The sequence below is a fragment of the Heterocephalus glaber genome, unplaced genomic scaffold (assembly GCF_053883595.1).
Source record: "Heterocephalus glaber isolate CG9 unplaced genomic scaffold, H.glaber_assembly_v1.0 deba00001472, whole genome shotgun sequence".
Lineage (NCBI taxonomy): Eukaryota > Metazoa > Chordata > Mammalia > Rodentia > Bathyergidae > Heterocephalus > Heterocephalus glaber.
Window position 1 is genome coordinate 59,695,116 of NW_028258315.1, and position 26,872 is coordinate 59,721,987.

General features: G+C 41.4%; 2 protein-coding genes across 6 annotated transcripts in view; one reads left to right on the forward strand and one right to left on the reverse strand.

Annotated features, from left to right (window-relative positions):
• LOC106010150 (uncharacterized) overlaps positions 1 to 21,089 on the reverse strand; it is a 270,531-nt gene extending 249,442 nt beyond the window's left edge. For all 4 annotated transcript variants that reach the window (XM_087181362.1, XM_087181358.1, XM_087181361.1 and 1 more), the window contains exon 1: positions 20,913 to 21,089. The gene's annotated coding sequence lies outside the window, so the exon portion shown is untranslated. The remainder of the gene's footprint in view (positions 1 to 20,912) is intronic.
• Bhlhe40 (basic helix-loop-helix family member e40) lies at positions 19,882 to 26,653 on the forward strand. Of its 2 annotated transcripts, none has more exons than XM_004854239.3 (5): positions 19,882 to 20,916; positions 21,083 to 21,152; positions 21,418 to 21,525; positions 22,597 to 22,720; positions 24,364 to 26,653. In XM_004854239.3, exons 1-5 carry the CDS (start codon positions 20,837 to 20,839, stop codon positions 25,218 to 25,220), a joined length of 1,239 nt encoding a protein of 412 aa, XP_004854296.1. In that variant the 5' UTR covers positions 19,882 to 20,836; the 3' UTR covers positions 25,221 to 26,653. The 2 variants fall into 2 exon arrangements, with proteins under 2 accessions (XP_004854296.1, XP_087037481.1); XM_087181355.1 differs by having other exon boundaries at positions 20,602 to 20,916; positions 21,388 to 21,525.
• Positions 26,654 to 26,872: the final 219 nt, after the last annotated feature.

Below are 26,872 nucleotides of genomic sequence, written 5' to 3' on the forward strand. Positions count from 1 at the left end.
CTGCTGCCACTCTCAGGCAATGATTGTCTTGTCCCACATTCAGCCCCTGTATGATGCACATCAGTTCTATGTACTTACAATCTCTGGCTGGAATCTCCAGACTGTCCACCCTGTTGCCATAAACCAGTCTTTCTCAGCCCGAGAGCCCTAACTCAGTCATATAGGTGGGATCTGTCACCGGCTGCTTCCCTTGTAGCAACCCTGGCCTAGCTTGAGCCTGCCTCTAGCTCTGACTTGGACTCAGGTTTAGATTCTGCTTGTAGCTCCAGGGTGAACTCCACACTCTGGCCTGAAGCCCCAGGAGCAGGATCTGGCCCTGTCTGGGCTTCACTACTGCTCTTCTTTACCTTCATGGTCTTACTGGACTGCGGCTTGCTGCTTTATTTTCTGTATCGCCACCTGTCAGGCCTTCTTGCAAGGAAGCAGCTCAGTGTTTTCAGCCTCCAAGCTTTCTGTTGCAGAGCTCTGTTATCTCAGCAGCATTTATTCTTTCCAGACATGATTTATGATTTACCAGCACCAGGTATCTCTTTCAGTGCTCTACTGTGGGCTGATCTCTTCATTTAACCCTTTGTTCTGAGCACCTCCTCTTAATGAGGCCTTTGCTTTATCCCAGGTTGTGATGCATCCTGCTCAACTACACCAGTTGCCTTGTCACCAGTTCAGACTGGGGAGGTTTACTTGAGATTCAGGAAGCCCAAAGAAGAGACACAGAACCATGGACTGAGTTAAACACCCTTTATTCAGCTGCTTAGCCATAGTCCATCTGTTTAGTCGCTCTTGTGGCTCCCAGCCACTGTACACTCATGGCAGCCCTCAGGCCTCTAGCTGCCCATGCTCACAACAGTCCTCAGCTCTTAGTCTACATTTATACCAAAATACACAAAATACACTGGCCATGTGCCAGTAATGACCTTGCTTATACAAGCTATTTACACCTGTCAGCACTGACTTTGGCTACAGAAGTTATTTACACTGGGGTATCTGGAGATGTGCCTGTGCTGGGGCTCTGTTGATAGGACACTAACTCCCAGATGCCCTACACCCCATAGGGTGAACCTAAGTACCACCACCTTGTACTTTTCTGTTTCCCTAAGCTCTCCCACTCAGAAGGATAGATATCATATTTGCATTTCCAGGGCCAAACATAGTACCAGGAACAACAAATCATTTGCTATGGACTAAACTGTGCCCGCTCCACCTCCAATTCTGATGTTGAAGACCTAACCCCTAATAAGGTTGTATTGGGAGATAGGGCCTTTGAGGGGAAAGTCATTTAGGTGAAGTCATGAGGTAGGATGCCATGATGGGACTGGTATTTTTTTAAATTAATTTTATTGGTAGATTTTAGGTATACAATATAATGACATTCATCATTGGAAATTTGCACCTTTACATAATCTTTCCTTGTTCTTATTGGTATTTTTATAAGAAAGAAGTACCAGAGGGCTCTTCTTCAAGATGAGAACACAAAAAGGTGTCCACATATGTAAGCAAGAGTTAACTACAGCCAGGTATGGTGGCACATGCCTATAATCCCAGCCACTTAGGTAGCTGATGCAAGAACATCACAAGTTTGAGGCTAACCTGGGCAACTCAGGGAGACCCTGTCTCAAAATTGTTTTGAAAATTTAAATTTAAAAAATGTAATTCAATACATGGCCCTGAGTTAAATCAAGAGGGAGAGAGTGAAGGAGAGAAACAGACAGACAGAGACAGAGAGACTGGGATAGAGAAAGACAGAGAGACAGAGAGAGACAGAGGGAGACAGAGACAGGGGAAGAATGAGAACTACATTTTATAATCAGTGGTTGTTTTAAGATATTCATTGACCAGAGTTTCGTACTTTGTTAGGCCATTTGTAATGCAGAGCTTAATTAAACACAACTTGTGTATTTTTCTTTGCTATTCTTATCATAAATCTGTACTATTGCTAAACTATATTAAGTGATACATCCAGACAAAGTCCAAGTGCACAGCTGGTCACCAGCTCAGATGCCTTAGCTAACTAAGCTTATCTATCAATTAGCTTAATAAAAAAAAGTACTGACCAATTGTTTGAATCATTCCAAAGTTTTAGCACCATGTAGATAAAACCACAAAGCTCTGAACACCTCCATGGAACCTCATGAGTCTTTGTGCAATAAATTTATACATGGTAATTCTAAAAATTTCCACAAGTTTTCTTAAACTCTAAGGAATGATACTTTTAAAGTGTGTCTTATCATATTGCTTTCAGTCCAGTCACAATTCTTATCAACATTAATTCATGTTCCTCAGAATCATCTATCTTTTTATATAGCTAAACACTAAAACTTAAATTTTCCTTAAGAAAAAAGAAAAAACTATTAAGTTATTCTAGGAATCTTCATCATGATGGGAAAGGTCAATTTTATCTTTTTCTGGGGAAAACAATCATGTCCCCTAAGTTATTTCCTTGCTGTTTGTTCCAAAGAGAAACTGATAATTTATAAACAATGTTCTCTAGTCTTAACATTCCTGTTCACCTTCAGTACATTTTGCAGAGAAAATTCTAGTCATGCTACTAATGTCTAAATTATATCTTTGTGACTATATGCTTAGATATGCTAAGTAATTTTGGCATTCTATTATACTAAGATATATACAGAGTCCACCAAAATCATGTACACACTTCAGCAGGTCACCATACTAATAAATGTCTGGAAGTTAATGGCTACCACTTTGAACACCTCTTGCAATTGTACAGGTCAAAGGTAACTTGTATTAAAAATCATTATGTCTCAATAAATTTATTATAAATATTTATACAGACTTCTGGGGAGATGTTAGAGTTGTGAGCAGCAGCAAATCAGCCTCTCCAAGGTTGAGAGACCAGATGCTGGGGTATAGCAACTTGGGGAAGAGAAGAAAGAGGGAGGTGGATTCCTGAGACCCAGGAAAGTTCAGAAGGGAGAATTAGAGCCCACATGGAGAGTGAGGTGATGGACCTCAACAAAGAAAAAGAGGTGGGAAACTGTGCTTTCTCCTTGTCTCCTGGCTCAATGGAAAACTGCTCATTCTCCCTGACTCCTGACTTTCAGCATGAGAGAAGAGGCTTGAGCCTAGAGGTGTGGTGATGGCAGGGGACCCTGGAGGCCTCCACAGAGAAACACACCAATGGAGCTGAGCAGTGGATTCTGTGAGCTGCAGCGTATGATGAGTTCAAACATCCCCCAGTTCAAATGTCCCCAAGAGGGGGTGATTGACTGGCCACCATTTTGGGGTGGGGCTAGCTGAACTTGGGACTCACAGCAGCCAGGGTTGGCTTCCTCTTGAGGCTCCTATTATCTGGGTGAGGTACATCCCTGGGAGACAACCAGGATCATGGAGCCAAGGTCAAGCCAGCAAGATACACCCACAGTGCTGTGGGCTGAACAACTTGGGCCACAGGTCTACTACCTGAGACGAGGATTAGCCTAACCTTCTGCAGAGTTGAATCAGTACCCCACCCTATTTCTGCTGCAGGCTTGCTGGGATTACACAGCCCCCACCCTAATCCTACTGCAGGCTTGGTGGGATCATACAAGTATAGATCTGGGCTCTGTCTGCCTCCTTTGTCTACCAGCAACAGCAAAGACACACCCTGAAGAGGACACTACAACAGAACTGTAGACCTCAGAAGATAACAATAGGCTTGAAATCTCTCACTTTATAAAAATTGTATATTCTTGTTTTATCATGAGCATAAACATTGTTTTTAGTATTTTGTTTTGTTTAGATCTTGATTTTGTTTCTTCCCTCTTTGTTTCCCTCTGGTCTTCTTCACCAGTCTCCAAAACCTTAGGTTATCTTTCTTTGTCTTTCAACCTTGCTTCTAATCTCTCTTCTTCTGTTTCTCTATTTTTCCCTCTATCCCTTTCAAATCTTCTGAGAGTGTGAAGCCATTCAATTGAGGGGATATTTATCATATATAATTTTCTGATTTGTTTTAGATTTTGTTATATAACTGTAAGTCTTGTTCATGTGATTAATGGTGGCAAATTAATAATTACCATGGGTTGTCACTTTCTAGGCTGTGCTTGATGATACTGTTATTGTTGATTGTACTACTGTCTGAGCCACTTTTCTAGTTGTTGAGACAAAATACCCAAAAACCAAAGTTAAAGGAGGAAAGGTTTATTTAGCTCACTGTTTGTAGAGTTTTCAGTCCATAATCAGCTGGCTCCAAGGCAGGGTGGCAAGGCAGACAGGCATTGCAGAGGAGAAAGAGTTCATAGTTGGCAGAAGGTAGCAAAGCTATCTTCTACACAGCTCTTTCTGTCCATTATCCAGGCTTCCCATCCTTATGGCAGGTACACTCACACCCTTAATCCTAGTGCCCTTGATCTTAGCAATGCACTATGAATCAATCCCAGTGTCACATACTCTAGATCCAGCCGCCTCTGAAAAAGCTCCACTGATGACTGCATGAGGCTTTGGAGGAACATCTAGACACAAGCCATAATAACTACTACTGCCAAAGTGACACAGCCACTCTGATCACTTGTTCTTCCTTGTATGCCAAGACCGAGATTGTCTGGGGGACATAAACAATACTACAGTCTAGTACCAAACAACTAGGCCAAATAGGCAGCAACTTATGTCCAATAAATTGAAGAGGTAGGATCTTGTGACAGACTCAAAAAGCAAAACCCATCTCTGTCTAGAAGACATTTCTGAAAAGTAGTCATTTCCTAAGTAGGTCTCCATACTAGTAACAAAGCTACCTCCCATAAGTAATTTACAAGCATAAATGAAGAAAATAAACTTTAAAAAATAGAAAACAAGAAGAAACAGAAGTCAGATACAATATAGACCTCTAGCTCACCCAAGACAAACCCAGGGGGAAGTGAGGTGGAAATCAAAAGCCACCCACTCAAATTCTCTGAAATGATAACAGTGAAAGTAACAAAGCAAATGAATGAGGCTCTAGAAAAAAACAAATCAGAAATAATTTATCAGATAACTAAAGAGATGATGATCATAATAAAAAATATTGTTAGTGAATCTAGCATACATACAGATAGAAAGTAAAGAAGCTTAGGAAAAGGATAGAAATGATGAATGCCCAACACAGGAAAGAAATGGAATCCATGAAATAGACTCAGATATCCAGGAGATTAAATATTCTATTAAAAGAATATTCAACAGAATAAAAAATGTGAGGACAGAATATCAGGTCTACAAGACAAGTTGCCAGTTAGCAATCATCAAAAGGAAGACTTCTTAAAAATATTAAAAGGCCATGAAAAACCAATCCAACAGCTAATGCAAAAAAGAGTAACAAGATTGATCAGAATCAGCGAAAACTCAGGAAATAGCACAAAGAACATAAAAAATCTGTTCAAAGAAGTAATGGCAGAAAACTTCCCAAGCATGAAAAAAGAATTTCGCATACAGATAAGTGAGGCAGATAAGTGAGAACTTTAAGTAACCATGATTTAAAAAATCTATACCAAGGCACATAATATTCAAGATTCCAGAAATTTGACATGAGAACAAAATATAAAAAGCTGTTAGAGGAAAAAAAAAATCACCTATAAAGGAAAGCCCATCAGAATCACAGCAGACTTCTCAACACAAACCCTTAAGTTAAGGAGAGTGTGGAGTGAAGTATTTCAAGCCATAAAAGAAAACAACCTCCAACCCAGACTGATGTACCTCACAAAACTATCTTTCAAAATTGATGGAGAAATAAGATATTTCAATGATAAAGAACACTGGCAGAAATTCATGACCACCAAACCAGCACTTCAAAATGTTCTGAAAGTATTCTAGAAAGAGATAACAAAGACTACTATTCCATGAACACCAAAAGAATGAATCCAGCAGGAAAGGCAAGTAATTAAACAGAGGGGAAAGAAAAGAAACCAACAAAAGGAAAATAACATGACAAGGATAAGTCAATATATGTCAGTTATAGCTATCAATGTAAAGTCTCAATTCATCAATTAAAAGAAACAAATTGGCAGAATGGATTAAGACACAAGATCTAACAATATTCTGCATACAAGAAACACATGTACAAAAAGAAATCCATAGACTCAAAGTCAAAGGATGGAAAAAATACTCTATGTGACAGGAATCCAGAAAAAGCAGGGGTAGCTATTCTACTTATAGACAAAGTGAATTTGAAGCCAAGACTGATCAAGAGAGACAAAAAAGGTCACTATATACTTGTTGAGGGAACAAGCCAAGAGGAAGAGATAAAAATCATAAATATATATGCACCAAATATCAGAGCACCCAACTATATAAAACAAATATTAATGGACATGAAAAATCAACCAAGCACTAATACAACTGTAATGGGGGACCTCAATACCCCACTTGAATAGAAAGATCATCTAGACAAAAAAAATCAACAAAGAAATATGAGAACTGAACCAAAGCTTTGAACAAATGGATTTAGTAGATACCTATACAGTGTTCCACCACACAATATCAGAATACAATTTTTTCACAGCTGAAAATGGGACTTTCTCCAAACTAGACCACATACTTGCTCATAGAACATGTTAAGTAAATGTAAAGGAACTGAAATTATCCCATGCATATTATCAGATGATACTGCAATGAAATTGGAAATCAAAGTCAAAAGAAACCACAAAAACTGCATAAACACATGGAAATTAAATAACATCCTCCTGAAAAACCAATGAGTCACAGATGAAATGAAAGAAGAAATTAGACAGTTTATACAATTAAACAATAATGCCAGTGCAACATACCAAAACCTATGGGACACAATGAAAGTAATCCTACAGGAAAATTCACAAAAACAAAGCATGATCAAATAAAAACCTGAATGTTGAACCTCAAGCTACTAGAAAAAGAAAAGCAAGTTAAACCCAAGCCATGTACAAGAGAGGAAATTATAAAAATCAGAGCAGAAATTAATGCAATTGAGAACAAGAAAACAATACAAAGAATCAATGAATCAAAGAATTGGTTCTTTGAGGGCCAGGGATTTAGCTCAGTGGCACCATGCCTACCTTGCAAGCACAAGGTCCTGAGGAGTTCGATCCTGCTACCATTAAAAAAAAAGAGTTGGTTCTTTGAAATATTAAATAAAATATACAAACCTTTGCCAACTGTATCAAAAAAAGGAAAGAAAAGACTCAAATCCGTGCAATTAGGAATGAAAAGTATGAAATCACAATATATCCTGCAAAAATCCAGAATATCATCAATACATATTTTGAGGATCTGGAAAACACAGAAGAAATAGATAGATTCCTAGATACATATGAATTATCAAAGCTGAATCAAGAAGATATAAAAATTCTAAATAATATAATATCATTTAAGGAAATTGAAGATGTATTTAAAACCTATCAACAAAGGCTAGGTCCTAATAAATTCAGTGGTGAATTCTACAAAAAAATTAGACGAGATCTAGTGCAACTACTCTTCAAACCCTTTAATGAAATTGAAAAAGAAGCAATATTTCCAAACTCATTCCTGGAAGCAAGCATTACCAAATCCAGAGAAGGATCCAACCAAAAAAGAGAACTACAGGTCAATCTCCCTAATGAACACAGACACAAAAATCTTCAAAAAGATACTGGCAAACAGAATGCAGTAAATCAGCAAGATTACACACCATGACTAAGTAGGATTCATCCCAGGGATGCAGGGATGGTTCAACATACACAAATCAACAAATGTAATACACTACATTAACAGAACTAAGCACAAAAGCCATATGATCACCTCAATAGGTACAGAGAAAGCATTTGACAAAGCCCAATACTCATTCATGATAAAAAAAAAAACCTTACAGAAAACTGGAATAAAAGGTCTCTATCTCAACCTGATAAAGGCCGTCTGTGACAAATCAACACCCCACAGCATATTAAATGGTCAAAACCTGAAATCTTGCACTCTAAAATCAAGAACAAGACAAGGAAGTCCACTATCACCATTCCTATTCAAAATAGTTTTGGAAACAGAGGCCAGAGCCTCTGAGAAAGAAATAAAAGGAATATGGATAAGAAAGAAAAAAGTTAATTTGCCGATGACATGATATTCTCCATAGAAGATCCCAGAAACTAGACCAAAAGACTCCTAGATTTAATAAATAAATTCATTAGTGTATCAGGATACAAAGTCAACACTCAAAAATCAATAGCACTACTGTACACAAATAACAAACTCACTGGGAGACAAATTAGAGAAACCACACCTTACACAATAGTGCTTAAAAAATGAAATACTTAGGAATCAATCCAACCAAGGAAGTAAAAATCTATTACATTGAAAACTGCAATACTCTGAAAAAGGTGATTGAGGAGGATATAGAAAATGGAAAGATATCCTTTGTTCTTGGGTAGAAAGAACCGGTGTAGTGAAAATGGCCATTATTTCCAAAATTGTTATACAGATTAATGCAATCCTAATGAAAATACCAATAGCACACCTCACAGAATTAGAGACAACAATCCTAAAATTCATTTGGGGCCAGAAGAGACCCAGAATATTAAAAGCAATTCTGAGCAACAAAGGCAAGGCAGGGGACATCACAGTCCCTGACTTGAAATTATACTACTAAGCCACTGTGATAAGAACAGCATGGTACTGACAAAAACAAAACAAAAACAAACCCAAGGATCAATGGAATAGATCACAAAATACAGAAGCAACTCTAAAAACACTCAGCTACCTTATCTTTGCCAAAGGGGCCAAATACCTTCACTGAGAGAAAGATAGTCTGTTTAATAAATGGTGCTGGAAAAACTGGCTTTCCACATGTCGAAGATTAAACATAGACTCATATATCTTACCAAAAATTAAAATGGATCAATGATCTAAATATTAAAACAGAAACACTAAATCTGCTGGAAGATAGAATAGATAGAACTCTTGAAGACATGGGTATAGGAAAACACTTTATGAACAAAACCCTGATCACATAGGATATAGTACAAAGAATTAACAACTGGAATCTCATCATATTAAAAAAGCTTTTGCATATCAAAAGAAACCACCAACAGATTGAAGAGACAAACCACAGGATGGGAAAAAAATTTTTTTACCAGCTATTCCTCAAAGGAGTAATATCTAGAATATATAAAGAACTCAAAAAAATCAGACACCCCAAATTTAAAGACTCAATCCAAAATGGACATCTCAAATGGACAGATACATCTCAGATGAAGAAGTGCAAACAGCAAGTAAATATATGAAAAAATGTTCAACATTAACGGTCATTTGATAAAACACTGAGATTCCATCTCATTCCAGAAAGAATGGCTATCATCAAGAAATCAACCAATAACAAGTGCTGGCAGGGATGTGGAGAAAAAGGAACCCTTCTCTACTGTTGGTGGGAATGTAGATTGGTGCAACCACTGTAGAAATCAGTGTAGAGATTCTTCAAAAAACTAAAACTAATGGTTCCATTTGAACCAGCTTTTCCTCTCCTTGATATCTTCCCAAAAGAATCAGAAGAATCATACCACAGCAACATATGAACACCTACGTTTACAGTGGCACAATTTGTAATAGCTAAATATTGGAAATAGTCCAAATCCCTATCAACAGATGACTGGATAAATAAGATGTGGTTTTTTTTAATGCTATGAAGTTCTACTCTGCCATAAAGAAGCATAAACTTGAGACATTTCTAGGTAAATGGATGCACCTTGAGACCATACTCATAAGTGAAATAAATTAGACACACATGTTTAAATATTGCATTGTTTCTCTGATGTGAGAAACTGAAAGGGAAAATAAGGACAAAAGCGCATAATATATATTGGGAAATAGGAAGAAAAGGTTCAAATGGGAAGGGGAACAAGGGAGGAGAGGGGGGAAGGAAAGAAGAGAAAAGAAAAAAGGAAAAAATGGAAAGAAAGCTTTTGTAAATAAGGAGATGAAGAGAGGTTGAAGGGAAGGGAGGGAATTGAGGGAAAAAAGAAGAAACAAGATATACTATTTACCAGTACAAATTCTCTATGATGGATATGATCATTATGTATATCTAAAGTGTACCAATAAAATAAATTTTTAAAAAATTTTATACAAGTTTTTGTTTCTTTATGTATACATTTTTGGCAGACTCTATATATCTTATCTGATATCTATATCTATAATATACATATACCTTAATTGAGAAATTATTATATGCTAGGCATTGTGATAAATTTTTTTAAATTTTTATTAATATATATTTATCATATATAATGGTCACATTCATCATGGGGAATTTGTACCTTTGCATAATGTATCTTAATTCTTCTTTTTTCCCCCATTTCCCTCCCCTCCTTTCAATCCTTCTTCCCTACCCAAATCCAAAAGATTTGTTTCCATTTTTTCCCTTTCACTTATTTTTTTAAAATCCCTTTTCCCTTTCTCACACCACCCTTCCCCTTCTCGCCTTGCTTCTCTTCCCATTTGAACATGTTCTTTCCATTTCCCAATATCTATCCTTTGTTTTCCTCTTTATTTACCTTGTGGGTTTCTCAGAAAGAGAAACAATGTGATATTTAAACTTGTGTGTCTGATTTATTTCATTTAACATCATGGTCTAGGGCCCGGGATTTAGCTCAGTGGTTTTGTCACCTGCTGTGCAAGTGCAAGGACCCGAGTTCGATCCCCAGTACAAAAAAAAAAACAAAACCAAAAACATTGTAGTCTCAAGGTGGATCCATCATTGTGGTTTGCATTTAAATGTCCCCCTCAAAGCCTCATGCATATGAGGTGGGACTTTCTTTTTCAGAGGTAATTGAATTTAGAATGCGTGATGCTGGGATTAAGGGTGTATGATTACTAAACCACTACACATGAGTGATTAGTTTGGCATGGCCCTAATCCCAGTAGTCGGAATAAGATAAAAAGACCAGAAAGATGCTATTAAACTTTCTTGTGTCCTTTGCTGCCTTGTGTGCACCATGTTGTTTCTCCTCTGCTATGCTTGTTTACTACCCCAGACTTGGAGCCAGCCGATTACGGACTGAAACCTCATGAACTATAAACCAAATAAACCTTTCCCTTTTAACTTTGGGTGCCAGGCATTTTGTCTCAGCAATGAAAGAAAAGAAACTAACACATCCATTTTCCTAAAACTGGCTCCAGTTTATTCTTCTTCACGGAAGAGTAGTATATAAATATCACATTTTCTTCATTCATGTGTTGATTGGCATATGAGCTGTTTCCAAGATTTAGCTACTACCAATTGTGCTTCTATAAACATGGGTATGTCTATATGTGATAAATATTTTAAATAAATTAGTTTGATCCTCACAATAACCCTATGAAGTAGATACTAGTGTTGCCCTACTTTATAGATGAGAAAACCGAAGCATAAGAAAGGGGCTCTGCTCAAGAACACTGTTGATAATGGCTTAATAAACTTGGTTTCAGTATTTAAGACAACACATTACAGTATTTCTCAGTTAAAACACCCATACTTGTACACAAAGAGTGATAAGTGTGAATAATCTTTACTCATTAAGCAGTAGTTCTAGCTATTCAGGAGGGTGAAGCAGAAGATCACAAGTTCAAATCCAGCCTGGGTGACTTTGCAAGACTCCATCTCAAAAAGTAAAAAGGGCTCAGTGTAGCTCAGTGGTACGGTACTTGCCTAACACAAGCAAGGCCCTGAGTTCAGCCCACAGTACAAAACACACAAACAAGTTTCCCTGAAAGAAGAGTATGCAATAATCCATGAACCTAGTTCAAGCTATTTATATGCTTCAAAGTAATAAAACTGTCATATCCATGAGAATATAATCAAGAAAATTTTGTTCACATAGCGTGTGTTTGCTAGATAGAAGATGTTCAGTAAATTTTTTTTTTTTTTTTGTACCAGGGATCCAACTCAGGACCTTGTGCTTGCCAGGCAGGCATGGCACCACTGAGCTACATCCCCAGCCTAGTAAATGTTTTTGATTACATAAGTGAGAACAATCCCTTAAATGTCACCAAAACTTTAGGCTAGCTCACTCTGCATTTCTTTGAGTGGTAAAGATTTCCATATTTTCTTCCTAACAAAGTGGTCTGTCCTCTAGTTATATCCATTTGAGATTGTTACTGCATAGTCAAACACAGTGAAGGAAAATGTATTCCCTCTTCCATGGATTCATTAATAGCCTATAAGTAATAGCTCATATCAGAGATATACAGTCCCAATTGATAATTCTCTTCTGGTGAAACAAGTAAAGAAATGTGTTTACTAGAAAGAAAAGGCACAACATGGTAGAAAAAAAAAACTATTACAATTTTATTGGCCAAGACTTACTATACTTGATGAAAGATATAAATTCAAGAAGCTCAATGAATCCCAAGAGGAAAATAGCAACTGAACAAAATCATAGCAACTTTACTGAAAAGCTGTAGTAAGTAGAAAATCTGAAAGTATTCAGGCCAGGTGTGATGGTGCATGCCTGTAATCCCAGCACTCAGGATGCTGAAGCAGGAGGATTGCCATGAGTTTGAGGTCATCCTGAGCTACATAGTAAGATGTTATCTCATCCCCAAAAAATAAAATAAAATAATTCAAAAGGAGTAAAGACATAAATGTAAGGGAAGAATGATACAAATAACAGATGATCTCTCACTTGAATAATGAAGACCAAGAGACAATGGAACATCTGCAATGTGCTAAAAGAAAAATGGTGTCAGAAGTGTGTAATGGCACACACCTGTAATCCCAGCACTTGGAAGGCTGAGGCAGGAGGATTGCCATGAGTTTGAGGCCAGCTGGACTACACTGTGTGACTCTGTCTTAAACTCCACCTCTCAAAAAAGAAAGAAAAATACAATCAACTTAAATTTTATACCCAATAAAAATACCCTTCAAAAATGAAGGTGAGAACTGGAGATGAAACTCAGTGGTAAAGCACTGACCTAACATACATGAGACCCTGGGTTAAATCTGCAGTACTGCCAAAAAAAAAAAAAAAATCATAAAAATAAAGAAGAAATAAAGACATTTTTCAGTCAGACAAATGTTAGGAGAATTCATCCCCAGAAGATTTACACTTCAGGAAAACCTAACATAATTTTTTCAGAATGAACAGACAGCTTACCAGAAAGAAACCCAGATCTGAAGGAAGAAGTCAAGAATCCCAGAAAGGTAAATAGATGAGTAAATGTTAAACACCTTTCACATATATCTTTCTGCATATCAGAATATATATTTTTTTACAAGATTATTGACTGTTCAAAGCAAAACCTCAAATATATTATGAGATTTATAACATATATAGAAGTAAAAAGTAAAATGTTAGATAAAAGCACAAAAAGTGGAGGGGAACAAAATAGAATGATGCTGCTGTGAGGTTCTTAGACAACCGTAACGTTGTATAACAACATTTTTAGTATATTGTTTGAAAGTAGACAGTGATAACTTAAATATGCAGAGTATTGGGCTGGGGGTTTAGCTCAATGGTAAAGTGCTTATCTAGCATGTGCAAGGCCCTGGGTCAATCTCCAGTAATAAAAACAAACAATAAAAAGTAACCAGCATATCATTTCTACAATGGCGTTTAACAAAGCAAAGATATATATCACAAACATCATGTGAAAAGAGCTAAGTAAAATTGCAAAAATTTAACTCTATCCCAGATCTACTGAATAAACAGCTCTAGGGATATGGCCCATAAATCTGTGCATTAATAAGGGCATGCATATAAAGTTAGAACTACTAAACAGCTACTAAGAAATGCATCATGAAAAATATATATCTAAAAACAGGAGAAAAAATAAAAATAGGAGGAAAATGGAATGATTTTTCAAATGTAATATAATCAAAGTAAGCCAAATAAGTAAAAAATTAGTAAAAAAACCCAAATAAGTAAAAAAACAGAAATACTCTGAGCTAGGTCACAGACCTAAATACAATAATATCTAGCCAGGTGTGACAGTGCACATCTGTAATTCCAGCACTCTGGGATGCTGAGGAAAGAAGATTACAAGTTGGAGCCCAGCCTGTACAACTTAGTATGATTCTGTTTAAAAATTAAAAAGGGCTGAGGATGTAGTTCAGTGCAAAGGCCCTGGGTTCAATCTCCAGTACTATCAAAAACAAGCAAACAAAAAAAGAATATCTATAAAGCTTCTAGTAAAACAAATGAGAATTTTATGTTTTCAGTACTGGGGATCAAACTCAGGAAAAATGAGAATTTATTTATGACTTCAGTCATGATTTTTTAAAAATATATATACTTTCATACATACAAACTATAACTGACAAATTAAAATTTTTATTATAAGATAGCATTAAATATATATATATATATATATATACACACACACATACATATATATTAAACAGGTATGTTGCCCAGGCTGGCTTTAAACATGTAGTCTCAAGCTATCCTGCCTCAGGCTCCCTAGTAGCTGGAACTACAGATATATGCTACACTGCCTGGCTCATAAAATCATGTTTCTCATAAATAATTTGTAGTTAGAATACATTAGGAATACTACAGCTGGATGTGGTGTTACACACCTGTAATCCCACCACTCAGGAGGCAGAGGTAAGAGGATCATCAGTTCAAGGCCAGCCTGGACTACAACAGAAAGTTCAAGGACCACTTGGAGTATATGATGAAATCTTGTCTCAAATTAAAAAAGAAAAGGAACACTACCAAATCAATGATAAAATGTCAAGTTGAGGATACAAGGTCAATATGAAAAACTGAATTATTTTTCTACATACAACATTTTTTAAAGGGAATAATCCAAGTTAAAAACTGAACAAAAGATTTAGACAAATACTTCACAAAGGAAAATATACTAATGGCCAATAAAGGGATGAAAAAGTGTTCAACTCCATTAATTTCAAGAAAAATGCAAATTAAAACTACAATAAGATATAATTTCATTACAGTCATGTAGAATAGCTAAAATAAAGTATAAAAACCTGTTTAGACCTAAATGTTGGTGAGGATGTGGAACAACTGGAAATTTCATACATATTGTTGGTAGTATTATAAAATGATAACACTTCTTTGGGTATCTGTTAGGAAAAGTGGAATAAAGTTAAACATACATTGAGCTGGGGATGTAGCTCAGCAGCGCCGAATATGCCTGGCAAGCACAAGGTCCTAAATTCAATCCCGGGTACCAGAAAAGACCAAAAAAAGGAACCTTAAACATACATTTAACGTATGACCTAAGAATTCCGCTCCTGATGTTTATCCAAGAGAAATGAGAATGCACATTTACAAAAACTCATACAGGAATATTAATAACAGCCTCATTCATAATCATCCCAAAGTAAACCAAATATGCATCCACAAGAAACAAGATAAACAAATTGTGTTAAATGTGTACAATGAAATATACTCAGTAATAAAAGAATGAACGCCTGACATCTCCAACAATGTGCAGAATCTCAAAAACATGTTAAGCAATAAAAATTTTACTCAAGAGTACATTCATTGGCTGAGCATGGTGGCATATGCCTGTAATATCAGCATTTGGGAGGCTGAGGGAGGAGGAACAAAACGAGTTCAGAACCAACGGGGTTACATAGTGAGTTCAAGGCCAGCCTGAACTACATAGGGAGAGCCCATCTCAAAAAAAAAAAAAAAAAAGTACATTCATTTATATGAATCCCAATAACAAGTAAAATTAATCTATAGTGATAAAAATCAGAAAATGATTGTGAGGATGTGAAAAATGACTGGCACGGAACATGAAGAAACTTTCTGGAGTTATAGAAAATGTCCTGTACTTTGTTTTGAATAGCATGTTAGCCACTTTCCATCACTGTGACAAAATACCTGAGATAAACAGCTGAAAAGGAAGACTTATTTTGGATCACAGCATCAGAGATTTCAAGCCGTAGTCAGCTGGCTCCATTTTGGGGGCCTGCAGTGAAGCAAACAGTATGGCAAGGAGGGCAAGGTGGACCAAAGCCGCTCACCTCCTGCCAGCCAGGAACCAGAGAGAGAGAGGACTGGGGTCCCTATACCCACTTCAAGAACACCCCTCCAATGACCTCCCTTCCTTTCACTAGGCCCAGCTTCTTTTTTTCTTTTTTGGGGGTTGTGGGTTTTTTGAGACAGGATTTCAACTCACTATGTACCTCAAGCTGGCCTCAAATGAATGGTGATCCTCCTGCCTCAGCCTCTCAAGTTCTAGGATTTACTGGCAATTGCCACCCTTCTACCCTCTCATCCCTGGCAAACCCAGATTCTCAAAGGTCCCACTGCCTCCCAACAGTGTGTGCCTGGGGCTGGTGACCAAGCATTTAGCACAAGCCTTTGGGGGACACTTAAGATCTAAACCATAACAAGTAGTGACTCTGTAGATGTACACATTTTTCTAAATTCATGAACCAAACATTTATGGTCTGTGTATTTTATTATACGTTTATCTCATAAAACAATTACATGCAGTTGTTGTTGTTTTAAATGCAGAGAATGAGCAGGGAGACTGTATATAAAGAACAAAGGCTAGGAACTAACAGATGGTCTCCTGGACACAGACATCTATGCCTTTGAATCTAATCAGGAGATGCAGTCTTACTTAACATTTTTATATTTGGTTTGAAAGATCTTCAAGTGTGCAGAAACTACTAATCTCTTTCTGGTAGGGCCAAGGCCAAAAGACAACACTATCATAAATCACATTTTTAAACTGTAAATCAGTCTATTAGTGGTTTGTGAAATCAACTTTAGTAAGTCAATATTTTTCTTCTAACAAAAGAAACTAACGTAGACAAGAAAATATCAGAATACAAAAAATATATATATCAGAATATATAAATGAAGAGGGAAGCACTGTTATGTGAGATTTTTGTCTGGAATGTATTGGACTTACTTCTTCCTAAGCAGTTTCTTTTTCTTTTTTGGTACTGGAGATCGAACTCGGGACCTTGAGCTTTCGAGGCAGGCACTGGAACCACTGAGCTAAATCCCTGGCCCCAGTTTAATTCTTTTTAGGTGAGCAATGGTTATTCAGAATCACAAGTGAGAAAGTAGTGATGGCTTATTGCTATACCCAACCAAGCTTTCACTGCCCTATGCATAATGTATTTAAGATATGTGTGTGCATGCACACACACACACCTCACAAATCACGATAAAATTTATTTCTTACTGTAAGCTGTGATAAAAAAATGTGAGGCTCCACAAACATGCTCAAACTGATCTCCAGAAAGTAAGGTGTGAATATTGCAAGGGGGCTGTGGAGTCTAACTTCCTGCACAAGAAAAGTGGGAATCATTATAAATAGTAATAGTATAGACTCTTGCCAACACATAACCTCAGGCTGCCAAGATGCTGAGCCCCGTTGGAAAGGGAAACAAAACAAAATTTGTACAGAAAATTTTGTACAAAATTGTTTTCTCCATACTTTGAAGAAACAATACAGAGGGGAGGGTCATAGGATGGCAGGACTACCCAGTGCTTCTCAGTACTACACTGTACAAAGCCAGAGGGTCTCTCACACAGACTACAATGTGAAGGGCTCCCCCCGGAGTTGAGGACTATACAACCAAGAGTCCTGCTAGGCAGCTGTAAGTACTGTATAATGATTAAGAGCACAAGATTTGGAGTTCCATACACCTAGGGTATTTTCCCAGATCTAATCCCAGGCTATATAAACTCAGCAGGCTATTTATCCTTCTACAGCATCAGTTTTCCAAAGGGGATACATTATATACCCCTCAGACCTAGCTCAGTGCATGTACATTGTGATTTTCAATAAATATAGGTGTTAAGTGAACTGAGCTAATACTAATACCAACCTTATAAGGTGGTAGTGAGGAGTAAATAAATTAACATAGGTGAAATTTTTAGTATATGGTCTAAACACTAGTAGACAGTAAATACTAAATGAGTATCTATAAAAGGTGATAGATTAAAAATAAGATTATTCAGGAAGGAAAAATAAATGCTGGGAAGGAAATATTTTTGAAAATAGCAGTAAATTGTAGAAAATAACAAATTTTTTTAAATATAAAGACTAAAACGAGATATGGTAGGATGGGGATAGTTCTTGAAATTTGAAAGTATAGCTGGAACAAATACGTCAGAAATGCATATTTTGTTATTTACAACCGCAGGGTAAGTTAAGAGTAAAAAGTAGTGATACACTTAAAGAATTTTAAGAATGATACTGTCAGGAGCCACCGAAGCAGAAATGCTGGGCTCAGTCTGGGCACGGAAGGTGACATAGGATGGTGGGACAGGACATTCCTCTCCCAGAGCCTATTTCCTAATGGAACTGTGGTTTTGATGCAGTCATAACAACACTTCCACTGTTAAAGTGGCACAATGGAGTAGGTCACCTAGATTGAAAGCACATGGCGGTGTGTGTATGTGTGTGGGGGGTGCCATCCCTTGCTTCAGCTCTGGTCCTGCTGCCCATGTCCCTGTTGCTGTCCTGAATGGGTTCATACCCTCCTGAGAGATGGCTGACAACAAGCCAACAAAGGTACATTCTGGGAGGGAGGGATCTCTAAGTCAGAAGTGAGGTCACTCCAGTTAGCAGTTAGAAAAGGAGGCATTTCTCACACTTGCTAATAGGTTTGACGCTTGTGAAACATAAACAGGAAATGGAAGCTTTCCAAAGCAACCTGAAGGAAATACACTCCTAGTTTGGTCAACGTGTGAATCCCAATTCCCAAGTCGTCAAGGACACTGCCAGTTAATACTGATCCCTAAACTGCACCCGATGCGAATTCTCACCCAGTCCCAGCAGTGACTGTGACCCCATTTTTTTCAATCCTTCCCACAGCCAGGTCAGTCAGCAGCAGCGGGGTGACTGACCCAGGCTCAGTGGGAAAGGTTTACAGTCATCTCTCAACTCCCCGAACTTGCAGGGCAGGGGAGCGCAGAGGTCAGTGAAATCCCCAGCCAGGCCTTATTTTAGTCATGAATTTCCACTAGCTCGCTCCTCTGACTGTATCAGCGCTGCTCACATCGCAGGACTGGAGTTTCAGCTGTTTCCCTGCTCCAGCCTGAGTTAGAAGATCATTGACGCCGGACTTTTCCGGGGAAGGGGGCCTCCGGCGGCCTAAGGGAGATTGCAGCCACTGGAGGAAAAGTTTCTGCCCCAGGCTAGGGGCAGCAGGTTAACTTCTTCCCTCTGGTCCTCCACCTAAGCCTGGTTAGTATTACATTTAAAAAACAAGAACTCCTCTTTTTTCCTCTGCCAGCCCGTGGCCCCGATATATGTTTCCAGGGCTGCCTTCCTCGTTGCCCAATCTGTCCTTCCCAGAGGTTCCTGGAAGTTCAAGGGCAGGGTCGGTGTTTGACCCACCACTGTCTCTAGCGACAGACACCTGGCCTACCAGAGTGAGGGGCTCAACAAATGTGTGTCCACTGAGTGAATGCTAAGATTTCACTACGATAGGCATAGAACTTTTTTCTTTCTGGTCTTTTCTGTGCCCTCCCGCTGAGCGTGTAGCGCCGCCAAGGGGACCCGTGGCAGAAGTCGGGGCCGCACGACACCTGGGGTCCCAGCCCCGGCCTACATGCAGGGGCTCTCAGTCCGCGGTGCTGTGGCTCAAGCCCAGCCACGTGAAGCGTCACGCCTCACGCTGCTGCAGGGCAGGCGGCACCGCCGCCGCGGTTGTGTAACGCTGCAGCCAGCCGGAGGGGAGGCGACCCGGACGCCTCTGCTCCGGAGGGGGCAGAACAGGGAGGGAACGCGGGCACTGAGCCCGGTATTTTTCTGTGCTTGGGTGGAGGCAGTGGGACACGGGGGCGGGGGGGAGTACCCGCCCGAAGGCAGTGCCCGGGAGCGGAGCTCCGGGAGAGCAAGGGCCTGTGGCTGACACCCTCCGCGGTCAGGTGCGCGCAGCGTGCTTTGCTGCGGCCTCGGCTGCCCTGGTGCTTGGCCGCCCGCCGGCTTCCCATGGGGTGACATCCGCCCCGCCCCTCGGTCCCTCCCCAAGGCGGGCAATTCCTGGACGCGGGGCAGAGCCGTGGGGGCAGGGAAGCCGGGACAGAAAGAAACCCCAACAACGGGGAAGGCAGGGGGCCCGCGATTCTCCGCTGCGAGCCGGCTCCTCTGAGCGGGCTGGGCGGGGAAGGAGGAAGAGGGCTGGGCTGGAGCGAGCGAGGGGATATTCCTCTCCCGGCTTGAGTCAGACGCAGGCGGATCCGTCCTCCCCCGGTCCCTCCCAGGAGACGGGAACTTACTTCATTTCCCTGGGGCAGGTTCGCCCACGTTACCACCTCTCCCCATCCGCCCCCCCCCCCTTCTCCGGTTCCTTCCAGCTTCCGCGCCCCCCACCCAGCTGGGCAAGACTCAGGCCGCGCTGCCACCCCCTCTTTCGGGGAAAGGAGGCCGCAGCCACAGACACCTGGGGGCCGAGGTTGGGGGTGGGGGCTCCCTCGCAGCTGCCGGAGCGTTGTCCAACACGTGAGACTCATGTGATGAAGCAGGGGGAGGGCGGGCAGGTCGCTCCTTCCCTCCCCGGCAGCGGCCAGACGTGCCTGGAGTCACAGGGTGGAACACGTAGCTCCAACCCACCCACACGCTCCCATTTAACCCAGCCCGCAGCCTCTCCATTACTCCTCGGCTCCCCCCGCCCCGCACACCCCGCCTTAACGGCCCCCCCTTCCCTCCCTCACCCCCGCCCGCCCCACTTCTCATTCACTTGGCTCGCAAGGCGCAGACAGCGCAGGGAGCACACACCACCAGTCTGTGCGCAGAGCCAGAGGCCGCGGGGACACCGGGCCATGCACGCCCCCAACTGAAGCAACACCTCAAAGCCACAGTTCCCAGCAGCACAGCGCATTTCAGGGAGCTCAGACTCAGAGGAAACCTCTGCAGAGAGACCCTCGAAGCCCCTCTAGGACAGTCCGTCACCTCGACGCTCTCCTAGTGCAGACAGGAGTGCGCAGTGGCCCTGGCTCGCAGTGCCATGGAGCGGATCCCCAGCGCTCAACCACCCCCTGCCTGCCTGCCCAAAGCGCCAGTGCTGGAGCACGGAGACCTACCAGGGTAAGTTGGCACTCTCTGGCTCCTTCAAGCCTCCACTCTAGCCCTGTGTTCTGTGCCGCTCTCAAGTTGGAGCAGCGCTGGGCGCATCTGGGGGTTCTTGCCTGATAGGGCGCCTGCAGCCAGTACGCACGCAAAGTCACGACCCTTCTGGCTCCTCTCCCTGCAGGATGGATTTTGCCCACATGTACCAAGTGTACAAGTCGAGGCGAGGAATAAAGCGGAGCGAGGACAGTAAGGTAAGCGCACCTCTGAGGACCCCCCGGACCTCAGCCCCTTGTGAGCTGAGTTTCCAAGAAAAGTTTTCTCGCTTTGTGGTTGGCGAGGGGGATGCAAGATGTGGGCTCGGTGCTACTATTAAGAGGTTTGGGGGAAAGGGGGCTGAAGGTGGCTTTGGATGCAACTCTCCTTCCTCGTCCGACTTTCTCATGCCTTGGAGCCGAAAGGGGGTTAGCTTCACATCCCCTTCCCCAGGCACCCATCGCTTCCCCGTGCGCCTTGCAGGAAACCTACAAATTGCCGCACCGGCTCATCGAGAAAAAGAGACGTGACCGGATTAACGAGTGCATCGCCCAGCTGAAGGATCTCCTACCCGAACATCTCAAACTTACTGTAAGTGAGAAGCTGGCCCCTCTCCAACCCCGCTGCTCTGTCCAAAGGGCGGGCGGGCGGCGGCGACGGGTGGGGGTGGGGTGTCAGTCGCCGCCTACAGGCGCCACGGGGAACTGCAGACTAGATGACCAGATCGGAACTGGCGGTTTGGCTAGGTGTTGGAGTACCCTTCCCCGGTCCTGGGATTTTCTGGCAGCCTCAAGTACATGAGGTGAGAGCCTTTTAGACCTCTCCAAATTGGCTCCAACGTCAGCAGGTATTCCTTTTCAGGAGTTTAAATCTTTCCTTTCTAATGATTTTCAGGGTTCTCTAGTTTTCCTGATTTAAATGAGCAAGCCAAACAACCTGCTGAATATATTTCCCCACTTCCTCACCTCCTTTTTTTACTTTGGTGTGTGACTTTTTTTCCATCCTGTCCTTTCTTGACAGTAGCCAAGAGCTTTCTAGCTTGGCGGCCTTTGGTTGGGAAAAGGAAAAAAAATATATTTGGAGAGGAGGAAAAAAGCTTGGATGAGCTGCAAGTTTTGAAAGGTCAGGAAAAAAAGCTAGGGAAAGCCTCTTTGCTGCCAGACACAGTAGAAGTCCCTCCTTGGATTGACAGCACTGCAGAGAAATGTTATCTCTGGATTCCCCAGAGTTAAGGTCAGCAGCGGCTGCTAGAGAAATTTATCTGTCAAAGCTTTCTCCTGAGGTAGTTGCAGCTTCCAAAATGCCTCCAAAGATAGAAGCCACATGTTTTTTATTCCTTAATTGTATATATGGTTTTTTTTGTTTTTTGGTGCCGGGGACCAAACTCAGGTCCTTGCGCTTGTGCAGCCGGCGGTGAAACCACTGAGCTAAATCCCCGGCCCTTATGTATGTATATGTATTTTTTAAAATGATCTTTAGAGAAAGAAGAAAACAAACGTGATCTGCAAACTTTAAATTTAGCCAACCATGAAAGACTATTCCATGTGTGTGCATGTGTGTGTGTCCTTACAGACCTTTCTCATAGTGCTGATAAGTGTGTCCCAGAGGTGGGAACATCCTGACCTGTGACCTCACCACTGATTAAGGCTTTTTTTATTTCAGACTTTGGGTCATTTGGAAAAAGCAGTGGTTCTTGAACTTACCTTGAAGCATGTGAAAGCACTAACAAACCTAATTGATCAGCAGCAACAGAAAATCATTGCCCTGCAGAGTGGTTTACAAACTGGTGAGTGCTGAGTCTGACTAGCATCTCTTAAGAGTTCCGTGCAAACAGAGAGCTCCTGGGCTCAACATTGGATGTGAGAAACATTCCTGCAGCCAATTGCTTGTGCACCACGTTCACAGGGGAAGATGCATTTTATCTTTCCAAAAGGTCAGACTTTCCATTTAGAATGCTGCTGTGTGCCACCTGGCATGAATACGTATTGAGATAGAATGTTTCAGTGGCATTTTGGCTTCAGAGTCTCTGGGTTCTGGGAGATTTCCCCCACTCTCCTTTAAAATGCCAAGGCACCTATAATTTGCAGTGTGGGTGTTTTACAGTTGGTCTCTTAGCCCTTTCTCATCAGAGAATAATATATTGTGGGTATGTCCCCAGTGTTTTCCTGTTTCTTTGCTTCCTTATCACTCACAGTGGGGTGCGATCTTGGCAGGATGACAGCGGGAATTTTTCCTGCATTTCCTGTGGTTCCCTGAATAGCCATTAGGTATCTTGGTGAATTGCACAATCTAATGAAGCCACTGAAGTTTCATCATTTTATTTCTACTGACTTCCAGAGAATCAGAGTCACCTTCTAACCTTCCACTCTCACCCCTTCCGAATAATATTGCACAGTTTGTGGAGATTTCTGCCCACTCCCTCATCCATTCTTTTTGTTCCTTTCCCAGGCCAGTGTGATAGGAATCACAAAAACCTAGCAAGTACTTCGGCCAGTCTCCTCACTAAAAATAAGAAAATGATCAAACCTAATTTCTTGAGGATCTTGGATAGAATACATGGAGAAGACTTAGTCTAATTAAAGTTTATGGGGGGCTGCAACTTTTATAAGTCACTGAAAATGAGCTTACTTTAGGTCATAATTGTTCCTCCTTTATTTCATTTTATGACTGCCTGACCTTGTTCATCTTGCCATGGTGAGATTGATGTTCTTTAAATTGCCTCTTGGGCTTATAAACATAACAGAATGTTCATTGCTATGTCACATACAATGAAAAGTCAGGAACAATCTAAAAATTTAACAAGAACAGAAGTAGTACATCTCTACTAATTATGGGATATTATTATGTGGCCATTCATTAAAAATCATATTTAGGGGACTGGGGATTTAGCTCAGTGGTGCTGTTGCCTGCTTTGCAAGCTCAAGGTCCCAAGTTCAATCACCTGTACCAATAAATAAAAATCCTATTTAGGGGCCGGGGTTTAGGATCAGTGGTAGAGCATGTACATAGCAGGTGCCAGACCCTGTGTTCAATTCCTAGCACCAAAAAAAAAAATCTCTGGTGGGCCAGGGATTTAGCTCAGTGGTTCTGCTGCCTGCCTCGAAAGCAGAAGGTCCCGAGTTCAATCCCCAGTACCAAAAAAAAAAAAATCCCCAGTAGAATTATAGATTATGTTTTATTCTTTACAATTTTAAGTTGTTACTTTTAGAGTTAGAAATGCAAACTGGGGGCTGGGGATTTAGGCTCAGTGGCGCCGCACCTGCCTCACAAGCACAAGATCCTGAGTTCCATCCCCGGTACCGAGAAAAAAAATGCACATTGGCAAATGTTTTTTAACAAAAAGGGAAGACTCCAATATTTGGAGTATAGGTATGCAGATACACCATGGGGCCATCTGAAGTGTCTTCCTTTGGGTCTGTGTATCTCCAGGTGAGCTGTCCGGGAGAAACGTTGAAGCAAATCAAGAAATGTTTTGCTCAGGGTTCCAGACCTGTGCCCGGGAGGTGCTTCAGTACCTGGCAAAGCACGAGAACACCCGGGACCTGAAGTCTTCACAGCTTGTCATGCACCTCCACCGTGTGGTCTCTGAACTGCTGCAGGGTGGTACTTCCAGGAAACCATCAGACCCATCCCCCAAAGTGATGGACTTTAAGGAGAAACCCAGCTCCCTGGCCAAAGGCTCGGAAGGCCCTGGGAAAAACTGTGTGCCAGTCATCCAGAGGACTTTCGCTCCCTCCAGTGGGGAGCAGAGCGGCAGTGACACGGACACAGACAGTGGCTATGGAGGAGAATCAGAGAAGGGTGACTTGCGAAGTGAACAGCCATATTTCAAAAGTGATCATGGACGTAGGTTCACCATGGGAGAACAGGTCAGCACAATTAAGCAGGAGTCCGAAGAACCCCCCACCAAAAAGAGCCGAATGCAGCTCTCAGATGATGAAGGGCATTTTACTAGCAGTGACCTGATCAGCTCCCCATTCCTGGGCCCACACCCACACCAGCCTCCCTTTTGCCTGCCCTTCTATCTGATCCCGCCTTCAGCGACTGCCTACCTGCCCATGCTGGAGAAGTGCTGGTATCCCACCTCTGTGCCGGTGTTGTACCCAGGCCTCAATGCCTCTGCTGCAGCCCTCAGCAGCTTCATGAACCCAGACAAGATCTCTGCTCCCCTGCTCATGCCCCAGAGACTCCCTTCTCCCTTGTCAGCCCATCCATCCCTCGACTCTTCCGCCTTGCTCCAAGCTCTGAAGCAGATCCCCCCTTTAAGCTTAGAAACCAAAGACTAAACTCTTTTAGGGCATCCTGCCGCTTTGCTTTCCTTCTTCCCTACTTCCAAAAACACAAATGTTTTTGTGAGTGCAGCGAGATTGTGAATAGCAAGATAATCTAAGGCACGGAGAGAAAATGCAGGTTGTGTGCGTGCAAATGTGTGTATGTGTGTGTGCCTATGTGTTTGTGTTGGACATTAAAGCTCCTTTTGGTGTATGGAAGTCTCGAAGGAGTGCTTGAAATCAGGAGATTTGGGGAGGCTTGTAGCAGATCTCTGGGCCCTTCCCAGAGAATAGCCCCCTTTGATGCAAATCAGCTGGATTCTCAAAAGCTTCAGAGTCTTAGTCTGTGAGTCACTCTTCAGTTTGGGAGCTGGGTCTGTGGCTTTGAGAAAAAGGTACTTTGAAAAGATGGTTTTCCAGAGCACAGCTTCCAGCCAGCTGTTAGGACCCCACCCTGCTCCCTTTATGGTGGACGTGACTCACCAGACAACGAGGAGAGAGCAGTCAGACAAAGCTTTCTGCTAAAGTGGTGAGGTAGCAGACACTGGCATGGCACGGTAGTGGTTTGGGGAGATTTCCTCAGGTCTGCTCCCCACCCCTGCCTCAGATGAATAAAGAGAATGTAGTTCCCTACTGAGGCTTTCCTAGTGATTAGCTTACCAAGGAACCGAAAATGGCCTCTCTGTATGAGCTGAGCTGCCAGGGAAGGAGGGTGGAGTTCCCTGGGCCTCTGGCACCTGTTTATAGTCTCACCAGGACATGCTGTCCAGGGGACCAATGAGGTCTGAGAGATGCAGATGCCTCAAGTGCCCCAAAGTGCACAAAGCTATGTAACCAACTGCTACCTTTCAGGCAGAGAGACTCGGTTTAAAATTCTATCCAGAAGCTTTTAAACAAGCTTAGCTTCTCAAAGGCCTAACCAAGCCTTGGCACACAGGATCACTTCTGTAGGCTAATTCCTCCTGCCTGACAGCATATGGAGTGTCCTTATTGCTAAAAAGGATTCTGTCTCCTTCAAAGAAGTTTTATTTTTGATCCAGAGTTCTTGTTTCCCTGACTCGTCCAGCCAGCCCTGCACCAGCTTTCAAAATGCACTATGCTTGATCGCCGATCGTGTTTTAACTTCCTCTTTTCCTGTTTTTATTTTGGTATAAAGTCGTTGCCTTTATTTGTAAAGCTGTTTTAAATATATATTATATAAATATATTAAAAAGGAAAATGTTTCAGATGTTTATTTGTATAATTACTTGATCTACAAAGTGAAAAAAAATGAATGTATTCCTGCTTTTGAAGAGAAGAATAATTTTTTTCTCTAGGGAGAGGTACAGTGTTTATATTTTGGAGCCTTCCTGAAGGTGTGAAATTGTAAATATTTTTATCTATGAGTAAATGTTAAATAGTTGTTTTAAAATACTTAATAAAATAATCCTTTTCCTGTGGAAGAGAAAGATGGTCTCCTGAATTTTTAAAGTAACTTCTGGGTGATGTGACTGTCTCTGTCCTCTGCTTTTGGCTGAAGGCAACAACTAGTTAATCGTGGTGCAATTTCATTCAGCTTTTTGTATGCTTTGTAATCAATCAAAATAAGCTTAGTTAATTTAGTAGGTAAATACTGGTTTCGTTTAACCAGCTCTTGCCAGGGATTTACATTTATTATGCTTCTTCCC

Excerpts from the sequence above, each read along its gene's own strand:
- Bhlhe40 (XM_087181355.1), top strand. The coding sequence starts at position 20,837 with ATGGAGCGGATCCCCAGCGCTCAACCACCCCCTGCCTGCCTGCCCAAA. Across the intron at positions 20,917-21,082 it reads GAGCACGGAGACCTACCAGG|GATGGATTTTGCCCACATGT; the intron begins GTAAGTTGGCAC and ends CTCTCCCTGCAG. Across the intron at positions 21,153-21,387 it reads AGCGGAGCGAGGACAGTAAG|GCACCCATCGCTTCCCCGTG; the intron begins GTAAGCGCACCT and ends CCCCTTCCCCAG.